Source organism: Calonectris borealis, chromosome 10 (assembly GCF_964195595.1).
Source record: "Calonectris borealis chromosome 10, bCalBor7.hap1.2, whole genome shotgun sequence".
NCBI classification, from domain to species: Eukaryota; Metazoa; Chordata; class Aves; order Procellariiformes; family Procellariidae; genus Calonectris; species Calonectris borealis.
In genome coordinates, this window is record NC_134321.1 from 20,505,764 (window position 1) to 20,527,138 (window position 21,375).

Genomic DNA, 21,375 nt, shown 5'->3' on the forward strand with positions numbered 1-21,375 from the left:
TTTTAGTAAATTGGAAATAACCTGCAAGTGTTTAGAAGAACAGGTTCATAAACTAGATTGAGAACCACTGGCCTATTTTAGTTTTTAGGATTGCTGTCAACAGCTAACATCTGAAGTTCAGAATCTGGTAGTCAAGAGACCTGAAAAGGTGATTTCTGGGTATTTTATTTTAGAATGCGATTATATTCACAATCAAAATACTAAAACCATGTCTTGAGATATTAAACAGTTTCATTACAAGAACAGCATGTCCATGTAAGCAATATTTATTTCTACCATATTGATACTATACATTGTACAAAATATATGGGTAATCTATTATAAGATAAGATGGTGACATTTTTTCCAGATACTACCCCTCTACGTGTCAGCTTCATTAGGTAGTATGGTTATGACACACTTTATATACACAGGAACGTGTTCTTACCACCAGACTCAACTGAAAAAAAGTAATAATAATAATAAAAAAGTATTTGTCCAAAATTGAGATATTGACTAAACATCAGGGAGCATTGCTGCAAAACTAGGATCAGCTGAAATTGCTGATTCAACACTTTACTATTGAAAGGAGAAGTGAGAAAGAAGAAACCAGTACATTTATATCACAACCCTCAGGCCCCGCTCTCTTTTCTAAAAAGCCAAGAAAGTGTTGGAGGTTTTTTAAAACAGCAATTTAATACAAATTTGCTCAAGTAAATGCATCCAAACCAAGCTATTCAAAACACAGGGGAGTGTTTGCTTAGGAAGCTTTGGTTTCTAAATGCAGGCAAGAGAATGCAGATATATGCAATTTGATATTTCAAAAAAGTTTAAGATTACCCTTCAAATTTTTATGTGGGAATGTGATTGCTTTTGAAACTGTAATTTTATTCCTTGGGAAAAGTGATAGGGAGAATCTTTTTCACCGTTCACCTATGCTACTGGAACTGGAACACATGCAAAAACAATGCAGCAGGTAACACCAGTCTTATCTTGTTTGATATGATAACACCAAAGTTTTAATTTTTGGCATAGTATCTTTTTCTTTCTTAAGAAAGTAACAGTAGACAAGATAACTAATATGCAACTTAAACTGTTTTCAAACAGCACCACATTGTATATTAAAAAAAATAAATAAAATTCCCAGGCTGTTTTTCTGCAGTAAGACCAGACTCTTAACAGAGAAAGGAACTAATTAAAGAAACAGATGAAGTCAGATGGGCATGGAATTGGATAGATAAAAATTATTGTAAATTTAAAGACACAAACTGTTACATTGAAACTTTTGCTTTAGGTAAACTCAATTTGTCATACATTTCTGAAGTATACATAAACAGGCAGCCTACTCAAGGTAAACAAAGAATAACCCAGTTTCCAAATATTGTGATGTGCATGTCAGTACAACAATATAACTCAGTGCAAATTCCCGAAGACTTTGTTTTAAGCTCACAACTTCAATCCTTATCACAGAATATTGCAAATATTGTCTCTATTTTAAATAAAAGATATGCTTACTTTCTCATACACAAGAGAAATAAATTAACTATATTGACTAATAAAATCTGATCTACATTTTACATTCTTGAACCATCTTCCCCAGCTAGTTAGTTGTCTACTGAAAGCAAGAAGTAGTATTTATACATAACTACACAACAAAGTCCTAATTTTGTAACCTTAGAAAGGTTTGGCAACATGCTGATCACTATAGGCTACTGGTTTACTCTGCCACTGGCTAAGGTTTTATACTTTCATTCAAGTCACACTTTTTAAAGAATAACAGCTAATGAAATCCTAAATAAGAAGTGTGATTCCGTAGCAGGAATGACCCGAAATGGACCTCACTGTACTTCCAATGGCCTGATGTCAACTATTATTAAACTACAGGTTTTACAAAGTCTTCCACTAGACGTCTAGAGTTAAGCCAGAAGTCTTGGCTGTAATACAGGCAGTGATGAAAAACATATGAGTGGTAACAAGTCGTCTTAATATCATTCTTCAGTACTAAGATGGGCTAATCTGAAGCAGCACTTTACTCTGGTATCACCCACGGTGCCAGGAGGATCAAGAAGTTTGGAAGTGGAACTTTTCTTTATATTTACTTTCCATCTCACAGGACTCAGCCTAACTTCCTTTTTCTCTTTTTTTTAAATATGAAATAACTGGACATAAAGATCTCAGGTGGATTATCACAGTGCTTCCGGAAGAAATACCAAACTTGCAAGGTATGTCCAGTTTGAATACCTATTCTATTTAAATAGCAATAAAGAATTAAGCAACAGGTTGTCAGTCACTATGTGCAGATTAATAATGTCAGGTAATTTAGAGTTAGAAGTACCACTTTTTATGGAACATTTGCAAATCTACTTTGCAGCTGAAATAATTCTGTATTTACTACATCTGAGCTGCAAAGCAAAAAAAAGCTACAGTGAATTATTTAACTATTAAAGAAAGACTTGTCAGAAAGACTTAACAACTGACAATAATTTTTTTTCCTCAGTTATTACAATCTATGAAAATCTATCCTACAATTACAGCAGCTCTTATAGTTACAACTCAGTGTTAACTTTTTGTAATTTGGTATTCAAGTTGGGGGTTTTTTAAAGTAGATATTGGCAAAGTAATTAAAAACGACACGTGAAAGAGTGAACTGCAGACGAGTACAACCTAAAAATGCTCACAGATCATATTCAGTAAGAGTAAAGCAGCGTTTTCCGTATGTCTCTAAACATAACTTATTTTGTAAACATACTATTCATTATTATCCTACATAACTTCAATATTGGACTATTTCTGAAGGCAGAATAATTTCTTCAGTAATCTGACTGACCAAAAAGTTTCCTCCTGTTTTTCTTAAGCAATTTAAGTAAATCCGTAGAGTAGACAAAGAGTTAAACATAAACTCCTTTTATTTCTGGAATGGGACAATGACTAATAGAACCAGAACTATTTTTAAATACAGCTTTCAAAACAGCTATGGTCTTGCCTTTCTTTGGACAAAATCTGTGCACGGTGCAATGATTTGTGTTATTAATGAACACAGGGATTTCTCTTTGCCTCTGTAAAGACCACCACTGTGTCATTTAAACATTTCCTTTTCAGAAACAATGCCATAGGAAATTTGCCTCCATACACCGGTAACAGAAGTGATTCCTAAATATAATTTAGAATCTTTTTAAGTCTTAAAACTTTACCTATTAACTCCTTCACTGTCATAATTGCTAGGACAACAAAGACCACATGCTGCAGGACTGGCATGCAACTGCCAAGGAATCCAGACTTACTCTTTTGTTTTTGTTTGAGTTTTCTTTTTTTTTAATGCACACATCCCATACTAACAACATAACTTTTATCCTCACAGAAAGTGTTTTTCTTCCCATAATTCATATTTAGAATTTTCATGTCACAGAACTATTGCAAACTTACATGGGAATTTCCCACACAATCTCTAAAAGTTTTTAATCATATTAACATACTGTGACATCACCTGCATTTAACTAGTTATAAATGATAAGTATTATCCTAAACTAATAGCATTAAAAGTTCATATCTTCCACATGTTGTTTGGCCATATGAGTTTTGCTAAAGATCACCATATTAGTGAGGATAAGTATGTCCCAAACAATTAGTACAGTGATTTTAGGATTGTTACATACTTCAGGAAAGAAAGTCAGCCTTATAGCATCTCTACGTGTAAAGTGTACTCCCCACATTCAGTCACCTCACTTTGGGGTGGCTAGTGTTCCAGTGAAAAGGTGCTATTCAGAAGCTTTTTGTACTGAAGGAAAAGTAGGCTTGCTCTAAAGAATGTGTAATAAAGAAGTTCGTGAGCCCTCCTTGAATTCGCTACACACTTTCTCAAACTCATCTTCAATGTTCCAGTCTGTAAAAATGAGAATGGCCAAGCAGCAATCATCTGTTCAGGGTACTATTCAAGAGAACACCCGAGCCTGTCTAACAACTCACATATGTCAAGAATGGCTGTCCCACCTCTTCTCCTTCCCTCTCTTTCCATTTAATGTCCCGCCCCCCCCTAAACCTGGCTATTCCACCCATTCCTTTGTGCTGGCTCTGAGACTCAGACTGATTCAGTTTGTTCACCCGGAAAGAATGTGTTGGGGTTTTTTTCTCGCTCACATTAGCTTTATGCTGGTTTAGTGAGTTCAATCAGCTCAGCGAACAGCCTGAGCGGAAGAGCTGGTATGACAGAACTGAAATGTGTACCTGGGAGCAGAACCAGCCTCAAGTGGCAGCAGTGAGCCATTAGTACTGCTGTATTCATGAACTGTATTTTCTGAAACCAGTTAATTATTTCATAAAATTCTCATGATAAAATAGTTAAAATATTTCCAGAAAGATCAATAGGATCTTGGATTTTAGGCTTTCATTTTCTTTTAATTCTCTTACTCTTGAAGTTTAAGCATGCAGAAAGTTTGTACAAGTTCTTTGAGATGAGCTGCAGAGTCAGAGCATTTCTACGGAGACATATCAACATCTATTTACTGGGAAACTCAAAACCTCAGCCAGGAAAAAAAAATTTTAAACCTCCATAATATCCAGTTCTTTAGAATCCATTCTTTGGCAGTTCTTTGGCCAACGCAAACTTGGAGTCAAACTTGATTACCATCCCTAACTACAAAGCCAATTAGCAATGAGGATTTCCTAACGGCAACATGGAAGGATGAAGCAAAGGCATTTTCTTTAAACAAACAAACAAACAAACAAACCACCAAAACCCAAAACACCATCACAAGTCAGGCTTCCTTCTGTAAAGTGACTTGTTTTCAAGATATGTAACTCACAGGACTAATATATTTCATCAATGACATATTTCAACATTACTTTTCTAGAACTGTTTGTGAACAATGCAGGTTTTTCGAGAGTTCAACTTGGCCACTACTCCAATCACAGCCTCAACCTTTTCATAGTTTGAAATCATAATTAGGTTTTTGAATATCTGAAAGGAAAGATGCAATCCATTTGCTACAGGTGCAAGTGCGGAAACATTTTTAAATTGTTTCGTAAGACAACTTCCTAGCACTGGATCCGGAAAAGCATTTCAGGAACGTACACGAAAGATTATCTTTTAGGTACAGAAAAACTATACATCCAGTGCCTATTACAAATAGAAGTCAGCAGGGACTTAGATACTAGATGTCCCAAGACATGATACATGCTATGACGCATGATATCCTACATGCATAAATTGTACGACAACACTGGATAAAGCACAGAGCGTTTTGTTCCTTAATACCTAAGCAGACAGAGGAAGACGACCAGCCTGAGTACCCCCCTGTGAAAACCCAGCCATTAACGCATTTGTCCCAAGAATAAGGAGAACTTGGATGTCTGAAAGCTTTCAATCTCCTCATCTCCTAATTAATGGTATGACTAAAGTATTGAACATTTTGACTGTTTAGCTGAAGCTGAAATACAAGATTGATAGGGCCAAGTGTTCCAAAGGTGTACAGCCAGACATGACTGCAATTCTCTCCAAATAAACAAATGTGGATTCCACATCTTGTTCCCAGCGCTGTTCGTATTCAAAGATTCTTTCAAGAAAACACATCATATAGGATTTCAAGTACAACAATAGAATTCTTTCTAGGAGCATTGAAAGAGAACATTCTTCTGAACACAAAGGAAAATATATGGGAAAATATATGTGAAGATTCTTTTAAGAGATTGTTAAACACTACTCAAATGAGCATGCAACTGGAAGATTACAAAAAATAAACTTAGAGTTATATGCTGCGTACCTGCAAGATACAAAGTATATTGTGCTTCTGTTTTCAGGTACATATTTGGGGGCAAGGAGTCACTGCATTCTTTTTGAAAGGGTGAGTTTTATGTGATCTAAATACTGTTAGCTTTTTTCTTTTTATACACCCTGAAATATATACAGTTACAGTAGCAGCAACATATGCAATGCACAGCATTTTAATGCTGTTAAGAACCATATACAAGAAACATCAAAATGACCTTGTATAGAAAAAAGCAATACAAACAAAAACTCAGAATTTTGAATACGCCAAGTCAACACTCTTGTACAAACCAGTGCATTCCTTTTCCTGTGATTGAGGACCAATGACAAAATGCCTACATAAAGACATTTTTCAGCTATAAACAGATTGGCAAGCATTTAATTAAGTGATCAAACAAGAATTGACATCTGTTTAGTATTTCCCTAAAGAGGTCTATGACAGCCTAAATAGAAACATTTTGATAAACAGGATATGCATAATAAAATTTACAACAGCCCCTTTTGGTTTGCATAGCGTACTGCATGATCCAAATGACTTCTGGAATTGGGCTTCGGAGGGGAACAATATAGAGCTGAGGGCTGACCTTACAGTCTTTTCTCACAGAGTTGCAAAACATCCTGTGGCAATTCTTACTATCTCTGTTTTCCCTTGTGCCTAGTTTTATAGGAGTATTTTGGTCAATAAATTCATCTTTAGAATAAAACCAGAGTATGTAGAAAATATCTAAGGGTTTTGACCTATGGATCATCATTACTCAGGTAACACAATACACTGGAGGACTGGAGTCCTGGTTTTCCCAGTCAGGTGTGGCTAAAAAAATCTAGTAAAATTAGAACTCAGAGAAGCTGAATGAAATTGAATTAACAGCTGTAATGAGACAGAATCTGCCATATTTTTCTAAAGACAAATCTACTTTTTAAGTCCTTCGTAACTTGTGTATTCTTCCCAATAAGATCAGAAAACAATAATTGTAGCTATCCGATATGGGGTTTTCTGCTTTGAAGGTACCCTGACTGATCCAACATCTTTCTGTCTTTCAGACTGAAGGACCTTTGATAACACAAAAAAGATACTTTCAAGTTACAGGTAATCTAGAAAGCTGATGGGTTTTATGGCATTAAATTCAAGTACGGCACATTTTGAGCTCATTTCAGCTGGCTGCCTAGCTATCATGTACAGGCCCTAGGACAACAAAGCTAGGTTGAAAAAAAATGTTTATTGAAAAAATATGCACACAGAAGTACTGGTTTCCAGCTATCTTCTGGATGTAATTTCAGTTATTGATTTCAAATGACACAGATCCATAACCTGCAAGCCCTTGTCAAAAGAAAAGAGCCCTCATCAAATAAAAGTCATATACAAATGTGCTTGCATTAAAATACAGAGGTGAACTACTGTCAATAGCAGTAATATACCTATGACTGGAATTTGGGAAAAACTGTTGTCAGGACTGAAAACTCTAACTATTTTTCCAGATTAGAATAAGAAGTGTTTAATTAGAAGTATTTAGGGAGTAGAATAACAAGTGTTTAGGGAGTATCCTGATGAGTGCATTTTATGTTTTGCTAATCAAGTATTTCCCAATTTTCTAGATACAAGCAACACACATAAGCCCATGTATCCCATTAAAAATATATTTTCATTAAGAAGGAATAAAATACATCCAATTCCAAGTTCTGGTAAAATTTGCTACAAAAATTACACTTCAAAGCCTGAAGCAAATGATGATACTATTTTTTAAACTAAGCTAAAACGCTTTGATATGGCATTAACGTCTGATGAATTAATACTTTAATAGTATTTATTATAACACATAATTTTATAATAATATAAATATTATATTTTTAAAAAGATTTTAAAAATTCTTCACCCTTCATATACTAATTAAATCTTAATATTCTTAACAGACCATTTTTCAGGACCACAGACTGTAGCAGTGAATGGAGCGAAGTAAATAGTTCAACACCTTTATTTGCTGTTTCACATTCACCGATTCTTGTGTTTGGGTTTTTTTGTTTCTTTATTTTCCTCTTCAAGATTCGCTATCCCGATTAAGAAGATATGAAAGAATACACGCTCCTTCTCTTCTTGGCTTTGTGCTCTGCCAAACCTCTCATTGGTCCTTCATATTTTACACTAAAGAATATGATGCTCCAAGACATGGAAGAAGAAGATGATGATGACGACGACGACAATTCTCTATTTCCAACCACTGAACCAATTATACCATTAATTCCTTTTGATCTGTTCCCAGTATGCCCCTTTGGATGCCAGTGCTATGTAAGAGTTGTCCATTGCTCTGACCTAGGTAAGAATGAATTTGCGTGTCTGTTCTCCACTGGACTCTCCTTTGGAGGATTTGCCTTTTAAAAGATGAATTCTACAGCTCCATAAATTGCACACATTCACATATTCCTATACCAGTAATTTTCAAAAGGGACTTACATTTTTTCACGTCGGCTTGCAAACCATATCTAATTCATGTCCAGCAACTAATTTGTGTCCAGCACTTTTTACAACATAAATGTTTTCCCAGTTAATGTGCACCAGTTTAGAAAATTAATAAACTGCTATAGCCACCTTCCATTACCAATGACTTCTATTGATAACAACACAGAATGGGAAGGCATTTAGACTATGTAACAAATAACTGTAAAACTCTTTAACTGAATAAATAGTTAGTTTATCCAAGAGAACAATCAGAGAATGCAAAAATTCTTATATTTACATTTTAGATTACACTTTCTCCTGTTTCATTTACTTCCATGAAGTTTAATCCAAAGAGAGGAGCACAAAAGTTTTCTGTATCTTCTGTTTGTGTTAGACAAGCTATTAGTCTCCTTTAGCCATAGTCTTTTTTGAGAGAGAACTACTTCATTCACAACTACAAAGCAACAGATCAAATGACAAGAAAACATAACTAAAGGAAAAAGAGGCCTCAAATAAACCACAAGGAAGTTTAAAGCGAGCACATAAATGGGATACAAACTATTTGGGATACAAACTATTTGCTCAGCTTAACTTCCACTAAAGTGTGCATCACTGGTAACATTTTAACCAAATCTGCTACTGTCACTGTTGCAGATACACACTAGTCCCTAAATATGAAGTCATTATTAATCATGCTAATTTGAATTAGTGTTTATTGAGGTCTTCCCACGATTCAAGGTAATCAAAGGACTCTCTATGCTCCTGCCACTAGCACAGTGACAATGACATTCGTTCTCATCACAGCTCTGCCACCATCCTGAACTTAATCCTAGGACTCCTCATGTCTTAGAAACATTCATACATAAATTGCTGTTTTTTAAAAAATGTGTCATTATTAAGGAATCAAAATAAACTTTTGCTGACAGCAATAAGCTGTGGTTATTGCATCTGGTTTACAGATTGCAAACCCCTTTACTTAAGTTCACACACAGAAAAAAACCTTATTAATAGACTTCACCTTTAAATAACGGTAACCTATTAATTATGGAATACTTGTTAATAAACTGGACCAGCATTTAGCATTTGATGCATCAGCATTTCCACTGAAAAGAAAGTTACTTTCCCTTGCTAGTCTCTTCTGCTGATTCAGGATCTCAGATGGCATGAACGGAAGTGTTTCTGTAACCGAACAGTTAACTGGATCGGGGAATTTATACAACTGGTAATTAAGTACTGGCAGCTGGAAGACCATCTTTTGTCCACTTTTACCAAGAATACATTTCTCAGCCCTGATGATAACTGGACAGCTATATAAGCAACCGTGCCAGTACAATGGATAGGGCAGTGTAGAGGTAGGAAGGAGCGTTCAAGCCCTGTGCAGAAATCCCTTAAAGCCACTGCAGCAGCCCTGTTCCCCAACGCAGAACCACAGCCCCAGACCCTCCGCGGGCTGCCTTCTGCAGGGACTTCAGCAGCTTCCCTGTAGAACAACCTGTGCTCTGAGGCTGCTTATTTCACGGATGCAAACAATCTGCAATGAGCACCCCATTCAAGCTTTTCATGGTCAGGGGTAGAAGCAGCTCCCTCTGAAACTATCACACATTTTTGTCATACATTCTTAAACAATTAATTCCCTTCTACCCTTTGCTTTATGGCTGTTCCTATTTTCTTTCCCATCATAATCATCAACAAACTTACTGTGTTTGCTGTTTAGCAGTTAATTTCTTTGGACTTATATACAGGCACGTAATGTTTCTGTTTATGTCACATACTTAAATAGGTTTGACATCAATACCTCGCAACATTCCGCCAGATACTCGTATGATTGACCTTCAAAACAACAAAATTAAGGAGGTCAAGGAAAACGATCTCCAAGGACTCACATCACTTTATGTAAGCTTGCTATTTTCCAAGTTTGAAATCTTATTTAGCAATCTGAAATATTTTGATACTTTTAAAATACAAATGGTATTTTTCTTCTCCAATAGTATTGATAAAAATACAGTCTAACACCTGTGTATTTGACTGCTCCCACATAGTAAGAAGCAAATTTCTTTGGGCTGTAAGAACTATGCTACTTTCTACAACACCCAGAAAATGTACCATTTGTACCTTGCCAAAAAGATCCTCAAGATTTATTCAGTCCTTAGCATGCACAGAAACACTCCCTACATTTTACAGGCTGCAAGACAAGTGCGCCTTTTTTATCTGCTTAGCTGTAAAATAGCAGAAAGAAATTAATCTCCTGGGAGAATTAGAACGATATTTTCTGAAGGTATTTTCAAAAGCACACAGCGTAAAATTAACACATACACCACTGAAATTAATGTTACAAATCCAATTGACCTGAACAGAAAACAGACCAACACTGAATTACTGAAAAAGTCAGGTGCTTTACTACTATTTTTTAACACGCTCAAGTATGCACATACAGGCAGGCTTTAAAATAAGTATCACTGGCAACTGATAAATGTAGATATTTACAGTACACAATAATCCCTTTTAATAATGAAAGAAAATAAGAGAGTGGCCTGGAAAGGTAGATAAAATCTGTTTTGGAATACTTATTTCCATAATATGTCACTCTAGATCCAGTACCAACGAATATTGACAATTTTAAAATTTTCATTGTAAAAATGACAAATCTGTTCAGCAAGTTATAGCAAGTTAATGACATTCTATTCCACATTAAAAAGACATGAAACAGACATTAAAATAATGTAAAGCAAATCCTTTTCAGGCATATTCGGTTTGTGAGCAAACTTGAAAATTTACCAGATCTAAGTGTTTATGAATGAGCTTGTTAATTATTATGGGTTAAGTTAGGATAGAAAAATTAGGAACCATATAAATCAACTGTTTGCAACAAAGTGTTTCCAATTCCTCTTAAGTGTCTCGTATCTGGGTACAAAATGGTCTTAACAGCAAGTTAGGGGTAAACACACTAACTGCCGTTTATATTCAGCACAAAAGATCTTATAGAAACTAACCTCCAGCGACTGAGAAAGTCACTGGAATACATCAGCAATCACGACATTACATATTAGAGTAACCACTTAATTATGTGATAACTGAAAACTCTGAGCTGTTTTGATTTTTCTCATCAGATAATTTGTGGCAAGGCCTAACAAAATTTTTACTGAAAGCACAAAGTACAAAGTACAAAGTTTACTTTGTACAACTTGTCTTAGTGCTCATCTACTTAGCAAAGGCACAGATGGCAACTTGGATTAGGAAGGAGCATTTCCTGTTTATTTCCTTAAGCTATCCCCATTTTTTCTGGGAAACAAAGATTAATTCTGTTTTGCTTTACTTTTTTTTTTCCCGAATTCCAGAGAGCAGATGACTTACCAACAGCTCAAAGAAGTAAAAAAGGAACAAAAATGAATAGTCTAGATATGGAAATGCAGAGATGTGATTTGACATGCAAAATAATTTCAAATAACTCTTATTTTGTAGTAACTCATTCCAAGTTCTCTGATAACACATAGTAATCAAGACAAACTGTCCCAAAAAAAGGACTAGTGTACTGTACAGTCAAGAGAGAGACTTAAATTCACAGGAGTTGAAAAATTATGGCAAATAAGATATAAATTCATGTGTGTATATCAGTTCTATACAGACATTAACTTTTAAGAAATTCAGATTAAAAACCTGACTTTTCCTTCGCAGCATTATGCTGAAATAAAAGATGAAATTCTGAATTTTGAGAATTTGTCTGCATTAAGGAACAACAACAGCAATAATAAAAAAAGAATATAACCCCCATACAATCCCACAAAATATATGAAGACAAACATATTGTTTTGCCAATTCTTCTCATTATCATTGACACCTTGTCAGCTCTGACTAGTCTTTCTCTACCTTCCAGTTGATGCTGCAGCTTCCAGGTTCTTTTTTGCTTTTCACAATCAAGTAAAATGCGCAAAGTATATACAAAGTGCCAAAGTTTGGTATGATGGAAAAGTAAATTATTTGTTAAATTATATATCAAATTCATTACTTAAAATTCATAGTCATAACATTCCTGTATAGAGAAGTTTTCTTTGTATTGCTCTTCCCATATTTCATAGGCACTGGCTTTGAACAACAATAAAATATCCAAGATCCATCCAAAAGCTTTTCAACCAACAAAGAAGCTACGACGACTGTATTTGTCCCATAATCAGCTAACTGAGATTCCAACAAATCTACCAAAAACTTTAGCAGAGCTCAGAATTCATGCTAATAAGGTTAAGAAAATCCACAAGGACGTATTTAAAGGAATGAAGTCTCTACATGTTTTAGGTAAGTCCAATTAAGTAGAAGAGAAAATGCCTTTACCAAAAATGTAACATATATTCATTCAAACATTTTCCCAATGTGCAATTTCCTCTTAAAGACATAGCCATGCTGTGGAAACTATCTTTCAGAATTTAATTTCTATGTGAAGTTGCTACATAGGTCAAGTTTCTGGTAACCTTGCAAGCCAAGTTAGTCAGCCTTTATTCACTGAAAGCTGTGACTTCCACCTCTCAGAATAGGTAATCAAAGCTAAACATTAATTAATGCTTAGAACATCAGAAGTCATAAATAAAATGAAATCAGCTGTTTATAACTTAGTCTAACATGGACTAAATTCCTATGCCATAAATACTTCTTTTTTCCCCTTGGACAGAAATGAGTGCAAATCCTCTTAACAATGATGGAATAGAGCCAGGGGCTTTTGAAGGAGTAAATATCTATCATATAAGAATCGCAGAAGCTAAATTAACTTCAATTCCTAAAGGTATGCTTTGTTTTACCTTTTCTATTTTACCTATACCAGCATACTCCTAAATAAAATTCTTTAACATCTATATGATTATTAAAATGTTCATAAACTCCGTTTTGTACTGTTCATTACTATCAAACCACCTACTACCTTATTTTTTTGTACTTCATACCCAATTCTACATCTCAAAAGCGTGCATGTGCATGCACACACGCTCGCTCTCCAGCCCCCTTCTCCTGCCTTCTCCCGGTCAGGCAGTCCACTCCTATCGGAGTCATCCAGAGATTCTTCTCAGGAGAAACAATGTGAAGAAAATGATAATAAGATGTCACTTCACATCTTTCACATCAGCCTCTCAAAAATCCTTACAAAGAAAGGATAAGCCCCCTGATACTTGATCCTGTTCATAAGGGATACAGAATTCCCACTTCCTTTATGCATTTAAAATGAACCCCCAAAATTTCTAACTTTAATTTTGAATGTTTCAAGCGACTCTGTAGCTCAAATATGCTCTGCAATATAACCACCTCAATGAAAAACCCAATACAGCATTTTATACACCTTTTGATGGGGTTTTGCCAAGTGAAATTTAATATTAACTTTTTAATTAAATTCAACATAACAAAGTACAAAATTAAATCACTCCTTCATATAAAACAATTAACTTGTGATTTGGAGGTAGCAATAAATTAAAACACTAACTTTACAAATCATTGACCTCCACACACAAAAAAGTAGCACAAAGGAACTCAGTACAATACACTACCTGCATTTTCTGTAGGTCAACGTAGTATTTAACCAAATCCTCATGATTTTCAACTTCTCAAAACTACTAGCTAAGAGAAAAAGGGAGGAAACAAAGGATAATACCATATGTTATATCATTCATTAACTTACAGGGAAACTAAATGTTGGCCCCTAAGAAATTTATTTCTGGATCATTCAGATAAAGAACTTGTTTCTTATTACATTTAATCTCTTCTTGTAGACAGATATGTATGCAAAAGCATCCCTGTAGAAGAGAACACTTAAAAAACTCCAACAACAAACAAAACCAGCTCACCCCAATTGTTCAGAAGATCAGAAACTATCTGGCTGCCTATGGTAACGCTCCCCAACTTAAAAAAAAAAATACATTCTTCTAGTATCATCATAATACCATCTCCTGTCCCTTAGCACAAGAAAACATACATAAAATGATTCAGATTTTGTCTTATTGAGAAATCTCCTATAAGGAAACACAGCATGAGGTTCCAATATGTGGTGTCAAATACATAAACAAATCATAAACAAACAGGATTTCATGGTGAACACATTCTACACAAATGCAAACTAAGTTTGTAGATCTTTCCATCTGCAAATGTTACAACGACACACAACGATTAAAAAAATGTAACTTTTAAAATGTAAAATGGACAGATGGGTAATCTTCCCTCTTAATACTGTAACTCAGACACAAGCAGCACCCAGCAGAATTGTAAACTGGAACATAAACTGGAAAAAAGCCCAACAAACAGACACCATTTTGTCTGGCATAAAGACAGACTGTAAAGCATACCACTTTTCTTCAGTATTGTAATGCTACAACAAATAGCAATGCCAATGGGAGCCATATTAGTAACAGAAATCTGTGGTTTGTCTTGCTTGGTGTCAGGGTGCCATCTAGACAGATGCTAGTAACACTGAACGTAGGATCAGCAAATAGAGATTCAAACTTGTAACTACCTTTGTCTGCCCTCACTAAAAGGATGTTGTAAAAAAGATTCTCCATCTCCAGGTCCATTCACTGACAATTCTGAATTGGGACAATTTGGTACCACATGAGAAAACATTCTGCATACCGGCATGGGAAAGAGCATACCGAATATCTCATTTTGCTTAAAGAATTCTGAAAGCTTTCCTCCCAGATCACATCTTAGGAGCTATAATAGCGATTGTTAAATCACGTGGAACATATCTACAAAAAACTGTCACAGGTTCCACAGGAGTAGCATTTTGACTCCCAACTGTTAGATAATTGCACATAACATACAATTTACATCTTTGACAGGTTAACCAAAAGTACATGAAAGCTGTTATAAAGCAAGCTAGCCAAATTTTGGAACTCTGAAATTTTAACATTAGTATATGCACTTTCACATCTTGATTTTTTTTTTAAAGTTACTACTTTAAACCAAATGATGTTGATGGTTTTTGTTTTTTTTTTAAAGTAACATACTTGTATCTAATATCCAATTCTTTGATGCAGAGAATCCGCCCCCCCAAGATTCTTCACCCAATCCTAAACACAAAGGAAAGAAGCTGTTCGGAACATAATAATATTCCAACAAAAATTAGTTGTCTTATTTTTCTCATACTGTGCATTTGTTTTTCATCAGACTTGCCCTCCAGTCTACTAGAACTTCATTTAGATGACAATAAGATCACAGCAATCGAACTTGAAGATTTTAACCGGTATAAAGATCTTCAAAGGTAAAATTCACATGCAGAATGCTTTTATTTGATAAAAGGTCAGACCTGGCAGAATCTCTTATTTGATACTTCTCTTGTTAATGGGAAAAAAGAGAATTAAAAATTTTAAGTGTTTTAGAAAGAACTGCTGTAAATAAGACCAAACTTAAAACAAAACAAACCAAACACTAGCCTTGTTATTACATGTCTTACCTACAGTTCACAATAGAAGTGTATGTTAAGAACAGCATCTAATTACAAAACGTAATCATCTTACCTTATGGCACCTGGGTGTTGTGTAATATAGCGTGGCTTTTATATAATATCTCTTAATGTGCTAGTAGTAATATGCCTCAATTAAGCATTGCATGTATTTCTCATACTCGGAATATATGAACCTTTGTGGCCACATTATTTGTCAACAGCATTCAGTATTTTTCTAGCCTGTTCCCTATCAGGCCCAGGCATTTTAACTCCTTGGTCACTCATCTCACAAATTACCCCCCAAAATGAGGTATACAGCAACACCAACTTAGTTTTGTTTTAAGAACAGAATGCCTTTCTTGCAACTCAATTTATAGGATTTAAGAGTCATAATAGCTTTTTAATTCCAGAGAAGGCCTAAATGTACTGGAAGGAGACACTCCGTACACACCCCAAAGAAAAATATAAAAGGATGGCAGGAAAAGGGAAATGTTAAGCCTTGTTTGTATAAACACATGGAAAAACTGGTAAATCATAAGAGAAGATAAATTCACCTCCTGAAAACTAGCCTGAGAGAAATACAGTCGCTGGTAAAGGAAACAACTTGATAACCGTTTCCAAATGCGATGGGGTTTAAGAAAAAGAAAAAAATGTATGTTTCTGAGGAATTGGATTTGGTAATAGAAACTACTATCAAAGAGGAACTACTGAACTGCGTTTAGGTACCAGCTTCAGTTTCTGAATAAATCAAGAAAGAAAGGAGAAAAAGGGGATTGCAGGATGCATGGAAAGAGCAATTCCAAACTGACCTGTGCCTCCATCTTCCTAGCAACACAGGCTGAAGTCTTATAGCAAAAAATCTAACTAAGGCCTAAATTAAGGAAAACGTGGAAGTAGGAAAGAAGGTAGTCCTGCTTATTTTTAAAATACGAAATATTTGACTAAGCTATATATATAATTGTTTCTTTACAAGACTTGCACTTCTTTGGCTATTTATTAGAACACCACTTTTTACTACTGCAAGTATACTTTGTAGCTATACTACCTGATAAAAGGGTATGATTTATTTTACAAGCAGATTGGTTGATGCTTATCATTTTAACTCTTGCCACTAAAAGTAGAAAAACTGCATGCAAAACTGGACAATTGCTTACATCGGGCTAGCTGCTGTCCTTTAAGTGGAGATTAAATTAAGAAGAAAAAATATTTGTTAGATCAATGGTCGTTTTTTTTCCTATCAGAGGTAAGATTTCATCATCTTTCCCCAGTTCTTTTTTTCCCCTATGTTCACTCCTGTGTATTTCAATCTTTAAGAAAAAGTATGCTCTTCAATGCTGTTGTGTCTCTCAATTAATCTTTACTTAAATGTTCCTTGTACTATTTCTAGGCTAGGCCTTGGGAATAATAAAATCAAAGATGTGGAAAATGGAAGTTTTGCCAACATGCCAAGTATACGTGAAATCCATCTTGAAAAAAATAAGCTCAAGAAAGTTCCTCCTGGATTACCCGAACTGAAATATCTGCAGGTCATATATTAAACTTAATAGAAAGCTCTGGTAGTTATGAGTTGTTTGACTTTCAAACTGCCATACTGATTAGGACATAATTAAAAAGCATAATTAACTGTCACATATATTTTGACATGACTCTCATACTAGGAAAACCTGAAATCATATATGTACTTAAAGACATAAACAAGATCAAACAGCAGGAACATTTCCTAGAAAAAAAAGGAAAACAACATGCTACACCCAGAAAACGTTTTCAGAAAGTTTGTTACAGATTTATTATAATTTCCATATTTGCAAGCCAGAATGGAAATTTTTCCATTTCCACGCTGAAAAGCCTTAAATCCAAAGAAAATTATTTACGAGGCTGAAATTATGAGATAAGATTTTTAAATTTGTATTTAGAACTAGATAAATTCTGCATTAAAATGCTTTTAAAACGTATATTTTTTAAATTCTGGAATAGCAATTATAATCAAGTATGTCTTATAAGATGACGTATACTGTAGGATACAGAGCAGAACAAAGCTTGGGGAAACATGAAAAATGCATAGATGACAGAGCACATGATAAGCTATTTGGTAAAAGCTTTTACCTCTGAATTTCATTTCTTTGCACTTCTCATTTCACTTCCAATTAAAGGAAAATCTTTTGAGACAGAGATATATATATATTAAAAAAAAAAAAGCCCAAACATCAACTTACAATGTAATGTAAAACTAGATATACAAACAAAAGAATTCTTTTATCAATGTACATTATTTTACTTAACAAATTCTAAACTCTACTATCACAAGCCCTTTTTTTTTTTACTAATTTAAGCTACATCAGCATTAGACTTATCTGTTCCTATAACCGTACCAATAAATCTCTTCTAATATCAACTTTTCTAGAGACTATTTTTTAAAATTTATTAAAATCACTGAAAATTTGCATTATGGGAGAATACAATACTGCATCATTACAATTCTTACTGTAAGAGAACATAAAACTGCATTTTAGGAGAATGTTCCATAAGAAGAGAGTCGAGTTATTCTGGCAACACACTGATAAAACATCATATAACTTTTTTTTGTGGGAGAGACTGTGGCAGGAGGGAGACAGTTTTTAAAGATTTAACACAAATTTTAATTCCTGTTACTATTAAGGTCTGCATCCAGCTAATCTTATAGCCAACCTCAGTTATCTGTATGCCAATGAATGTTTAGATATTTTTCCCATTTACATACTAACTGTTATATTTTACTGTTTCTTATTGCTCCAGGTAGTCTTCCTTCATTCTAATCATATTGCAAAACTGGGAGTGAATGATTTCTGTCCAACAGGAAGAAGAAAGAAGAAAGCGTTATACAGTGGCATAAGCCTCTTCAATAATCCTGTAAAGTACTGGGAGGTTCAGCCTTCAACTTTCCGTTGCATTTTAGCCAGAAACAGTGTGCAACTTGGAAATTTCCTCAAGTGATACCAAAGTTGGTCATTTCAAAAAGCAACTTGTCCAAATCAGTTCTACAATACTTGAAATTTGCAGAAAAATGCCAATTTTACACTATCTAACCAGTTTACAAAGTATTTACTATTTCAGAGATAATTAATTAGAAACAATATGTTACTATGATCCATTGTATTATTTGACAACATTCAACCTACATTTGAGTAATTTAAACAGAAGCCTTTATATCTTATGGAAGGACTCTTGGAAGTGGAACTGGAAACTGTATTTGATGTTTCCTATTATAGGTGTTAAATTCTTTACTTAAATCACATAGTTTTGACATATTCTTTCTTTCAAATAAATTCTAAAAATCAAGTGGAAGTGACGTTTTCCACAGTAAGGACTTTTTCCTCTGCCAAAAAGTACTGCAAGAAAAGTTGCAAAAAAAATTATCAGACTTCAAGGACAACTTCTTGTGCCATTTTTGATAATCAGCAAAGATGCAATAAAAAGGTATGGTATTGTGAGGTCTTTTGTCTCTAAACTAGAACATATTTTTATAATCTATTAAGTGAGATAAAGGCAGGTTTCATATCAAGAACTAACACACAAAAAACCTTTAAAAGTCTTTGATATTTTTTCTTGCAACTTTAAGAGTGAAATGTCCTTCAATGTTATGCTATCAATATAATTTGATGCACTCTGAACATTAAAAAGTAGGATTCAAGATTTATCATATGCTTCAAGCTTAATAGAAATGATTATTAAACTCCCTTTAGGCCAGCACAACATTTTCTTTTATCTATAACAATTGTAATCATGTTTTTCATTTAATTTTTTCCTCTTCTATATTTTGACATCACACGGGTTAAGAATCCCTCATTAATGTAAGTACCTTAAAATTGCTGAATGCAAGCAGATAGCTGGAACTCAGCTGCCCTGACTTCTTATGTAGGTCAGCAAACAGAATTCTCAATACTGACAGTACTGTATAAAATGGATATTTTATATATCTATTTAGTGTATATTTGCTATTGGGATTCAAAATAAATTAAATAAACTTAAAGAATACTTGCATTTGTGTAGTTGATTACATGATAGGTCACGTCCAAACATTCAGAGATTATAACCAAACACCTTTCTGACTCTTTTCTAGATATTTTCTCTATTCTCCCTTTTTCCAAATTCACATACCTTGTGGATCATTTATCACTGCTGTTCTTCATAAAGTTAAAATTTCAATGCTTTATTTGAAGCAGCTGCGGGAAATGACACAGAAGAAAATACTACATAGAAATCAAGCGATTCCCAATCTCTCAGCCTTTCTCTACCACCTCCCTAAGTACACTAAGCAATAAGCATCAAGTCTAACATCTGATTTTTTTCATCTGCTTGGTCTCTTTGTATTTAGTATTTTGTCAGTACCACTATGCTGTTGAGACCCAAAACCACATGGGGAGAGGAGGGAAAGCAGGCCAGGAGAGGCTTTTACTGAAGAACAGTTTTTGCAAACAAAAGTTCTGTAAAACACTTCAAGGCAGAATAAAAACAAAACAAAACACTAAACAAAACCCAAACCCCAAAACAAATCTGCAGATCACCAAGCATCTTTCTATTCCTAGCTTCTGAAGATGTTTCTAAAGAGGGCATTTCCTAGAAGATAACATGGGGAAAGCAGGATCAGTACTGAAAATAGTAGTTAATGAGTATATTCTTCATCAGTTGGTCTAGTTTATATCATGGACTTCTTTAGCTATAGCTATGTCATCATGCGTGAAGAGCTATCATCTCCAAACATAGACCGGTGTTAGAAAACAAACCTGATGTATATATAGAAAAAAAGGCAATACTTCAGTAGATTTTTCCACTAGGGAATTAGTTACTACACTCATAAGAAAGACAGAACTGTTGATGTACAGTTCATACAGGGAATGCATACTAGCTTTTACTGCAAGTCTGCATTCCCAGTAAAGACACAGTCTGAGCCTCTCTATATGTTGCACTTCAAATAAATCCAATAGTAACAAATCTGACAAGGCTACAGAGGGAAATAGCCAACTCTTTAAGCCACCTCTACAAGATTTATGTGGAGCATGGAAGAACGTTGAAAAGAGCAAGGGCAGAAATAAGTAACTGAGAATGAAACTGCGTAGTAACATAAAGCGTAACACACCACACAGACTAGTCATTTACCCTAGAGTAAATCATCATAATACAAAATCTTTACACTCATACTGAAGCAGGAGCACCTACTACTACATGGTAACAGCCCAAGTGCACATTCATACCCTCTGGGAAATACAGACTTCTCTTAATGATAGGCTACCTTGCCTTATACTACCATAAACAGCTCATAACCCCACACCAGAGAGACAAAGCACTGTCAATAACAACTAACTGTCCAAGAAGAAAGTGAAGATTTGAAATAAATACCCATTCTTATCTAGTAACAGCTAAAAAGCTGAAGTCCTTAATGTTCCACAAAAGGTTCACTGCTTATAAAGTTTACTATCGAAAAGATAGAGGAACGGCAAATAAAGGATGAGGTAGGAAAATTTGTAGATGACCGGAGGGTAATCAAGAGCCAAAGATGATATGAGGGACTTCCAGTGGAAAAGAATGGTCAAGTAGCAACACAACAGCAAAAAGAAGTTCAATCCTAAAGAATGAAAAATGGAAGGAAAATTTCCAAATCTTTTATCTACTTTGTAAAACACTAAGTTAACAGTTTTCACCTTGAGTAAGTGGGGTAAAGGTGGACTTCAATCAAATCTTGAGCTGAAAGCACAACAAAGAGCAAGTCCAATGCTATTAAAAAGAATAGAATCGGTAACAGAAAAATCATTACATTTATAT

General features: G+C 34.6%; 2 protein-coding genes across 3 annotated transcripts in view; one reads left to right on the forward strand and one right to left on the reverse strand.

Annotated features, from left to right (window-relative positions):
- CENPP (centromere protein P) overlaps positions 1–21,375 on the reverse strand; it is a 151,745-nt gene that overhangs the window by 65,112 nt on the left and 65,258 nt on the right. The gene's annotated exons all lie outside the window — the stretch shown is intronic.
- Positions 1,884–19,593, forward strand: ASPN (asporin). Its single transcript, XM_075159327.1, has 9 exons — positions 1,884–2,201; positions 5,773–5,816; positions 7,779–8,049; positions 9,952–10,064; positions 12,245–12,458; positions 12,829–12,939; positions 15,303–15,396; positions 16,967–17,105; positions 18,352–19,593. Exons 3-9 carry the CDS (start codon positions 7,803–7,805, stop codon positions 18,547–18,549), a joined length of 1,116 nt encoding a protein of 371 aa, XP_075015428.1. The 5' UTR covers positions 1,884–2,201; positions 5,773–5,816; positions 7,779–7,802; the 3' UTR covers positions 18,550–19,593.